The sequence below is a fragment of the Salminus brasiliensis genome, chromosome 21 (assembly GCF_030463535.1).
Source record: "Salminus brasiliensis chromosome 21, fSalBra1.hap2, whole genome shotgun sequence".
NCBI lineage: Eukaryota > Metazoa > Chordata > Actinopteri > Characiformes > Bryconidae > Salminus > Salminus brasiliensis.
This window is the reverse complement of record NC_132898.1, coordinates 98,782-101,142: the sequence shown is the minus strand read 5'-3', so window position 1 is coordinate 101,142 and position 2,361 is coordinate 98,782. Positions and strand designations below refer to the sequence as shown.

The window sequence follows — 2,361 nt, the reverse complement described above, 5'->3', positions numbered from 1 at the left end:
TTGTAAAGGCCAGTGTAAAGGGCTGGTGTAAGAGGCCAGTGTTAAGGGCTGGTGTAAAGGCCAGTGTAAAGGCCGGTATAAAGGCTGGTGTAAAGACCAATGTTAAGGGCTGGTGTAAAGGCCGGTATAAAGGCCAGTGTAAAGGCCGGTGTAAAGGCTGGTGTAAAGGCCAATGTTAAGGGCTGGTGTAAAGGCCGGTGTAAAGGCCAGTGTAAAGGCCGGTATAAAGGCCACTGTTAAGGGCTGGTGTAAAGGCCAGTGTTAAGGACTGGTGTAAAGGCCAGTGTAAAGGCCAGTGTAAAGGCCAGTGTTAAGGGCTGGTGTAAAGGCCAGTGTAAAGGCCGGTATAAAGGCCAGTGTTAAGGGCTGGTGTAAAGGCCAGTGTAAAGGCCGGTATAAAGGCCAGTGTTAAGGGCTGGTGTAAAGGCCGGTGTAAAGGCCAGTGTAAAGGCCGGTATAAAGGCCACTGTTAAGGGCTGGTGTAAAGGCCAGTGTAAAGGCCGGTATAAAGGCCAGTGTTAAGGGCTGGTGTAAAGGCCAGTGTAAAGGCCGGTATAAAGGCCAGTGTTAAGGCCTGGTGTAAAGGCCAGTGTAAAGGCCGGTATAAAGGCCAGTGTTAAGGGCTGGTGTAAAAGCCAGAGTAAAGGCCGGTATAAAGGCCACTGTTAAGGGCTGGTGTAAAGGCCAGTGTAAAGGCCGGTATAAAGGCCAGTGTTAAGGACTGGTGTAAAAGCCAGAGTAAAGCCGGTATAAAGGCCACTGTTAAGGGCTGGTGTAAAGGCCAGTGTAAAGGCCGGTATAAAGGCCACTGTTAAGGGCTGGTGTAAAGGCCAGTGTAAAGGCCGGTATAAAGGCCACTGTTAAGGGCCGGTATAAAGGCCACTGTTAAGGGCTGGTGTAAAGGCCAGTGTTAAGGGCTGGTGTAAAGGCCAGTGTAAAGGCCGGTATAAAGGCCAGTGTAAAGGCCGGTGTAAAGGCTGGTGTAAAGGCCAATGTTAAGGGCTGGTGTAAAGGCCGGTGTAAAGGCCAGTGTAAAGGCCGGTGTAAAGGCTGGTGTAAAGGCCAATGTTAAGGGCTGGTGTAAAGGCCGGTATAAAGGCCACTGTTAAGGGCTGGTGTAAAGGCCAGAGTAAAGGCTGGTGTAAAGGCTGGCGTAAAGGCTGGTATAAAGGCCAGTGTTAAGAGCTGATGTAAAGGCTGCCGTAAAGGTGACGTGACTTGAGATACTTCTTGTCGAGGCAACCTTTGCCAAACTTGGACAAAATTACGTAACTACAGAGAAAACAAACAACTAGGCATCACTGTGTCTCGGTTCCTCTGAGCTTTAGTGAAGTTCTTCTTTTGAGTCTCAGTTATTCTCAGTGGTTCGTCCTTATGAGGTTATCTCAGTTCCTCATGCTCCTGAAGTCACACTTCTGTGTACTTGACTTGGAGAAAAGTGATGCTGCCTAAAGCCCAGAGCAAGAAGTTTCAGGACATTATGTGAGGATAGAAGCTGCATGTCGCTCTCTACCTTTAGGAAGTGTGATGAGCTCTTATTTAAACAGGCAGATGAGAAAGTGCAAAGTGGATCCCAGACAACTGTCGCTTGGCTCAGAGAGTAAGACAGAGCCTTTAAAACTCTTGAGCTGCACCTCTCTCCGCTCAGTGGATCTGTTACGCTGGTTCAGTTGCCTGGTAGATTTCGAAATGTCAAAAATTTGTAACAGGTTAAATTCCCTGCTTTTTAAGCTGCCATTCCCTCCTCAACACTACCTCCCCCCACACACACACACACACACACACACACTCCTGCCAGCAGTTCACAAGGCTTTGCGACAAATATCATCTGGGAAAGGCATTGACCTGCCGTCGCACAGCCGAGCGAGAAAAACAAGACGGAGCTTCAGAACCGGCGAAGGAGCGAAAGGCCGCAAGACGGGGGTAGAGGACAAGAAAGCCAACAATGTCCCACATGTGGACGGAGCAAAACGGTGGTGGCAGTGACGAAGCATGATCCGATTCCAACACATGACCGGTTAGAGGCTTTCCCAAAACGTCTGTACCAAGCAGGCCAACAAAAAGCCACACCCACATGACCTCCTCCCTTAACTCACTCACTCCTTCAGAAATCCTGGTTTTGTAACTTTTGGCAAACGACACACCTTTACTGAGTTCTGCACGGAACCAACACAGAGCGTTATTACCTTAGTACCATATCTTCATGTCTTCTTACGTTATTTCCTTTTTTAATGTCTTTTACTAATTACTAATTATGTAAAGCTGCTTTGTGACGACAACAGTTTAAAACAGTGAAAAGCTACACAAATAAATTTGACTTGACAAAATGAGGATGATACGCTTTGCGCTTCTAAAAAAAAT

General features: G+C 47.7%; 1 protein-coding gene across 1 annotated transcript in view; it reads right to left on the bottom strand.

Moving 5' to 3' along the window:
* Positions 1–1,956, bottom strand: part of LOC140543382 (low-density lipoprotein receptor-related protein 1-like) — a 58,674-nt gene extending 56,718 nt beyond the window's left edge. Inside the window, 1 exon segment of the mRNA XM_072666508.1 lies at positions 1,893–1,956. Within this exon segment, the coding sequence (XP_072522609.1) occupies positions 1,893–1,956 (64 nt within the window).
* Between the last annotated feature and the right edge of the window lie 405 nt (positions 1,957–2,361).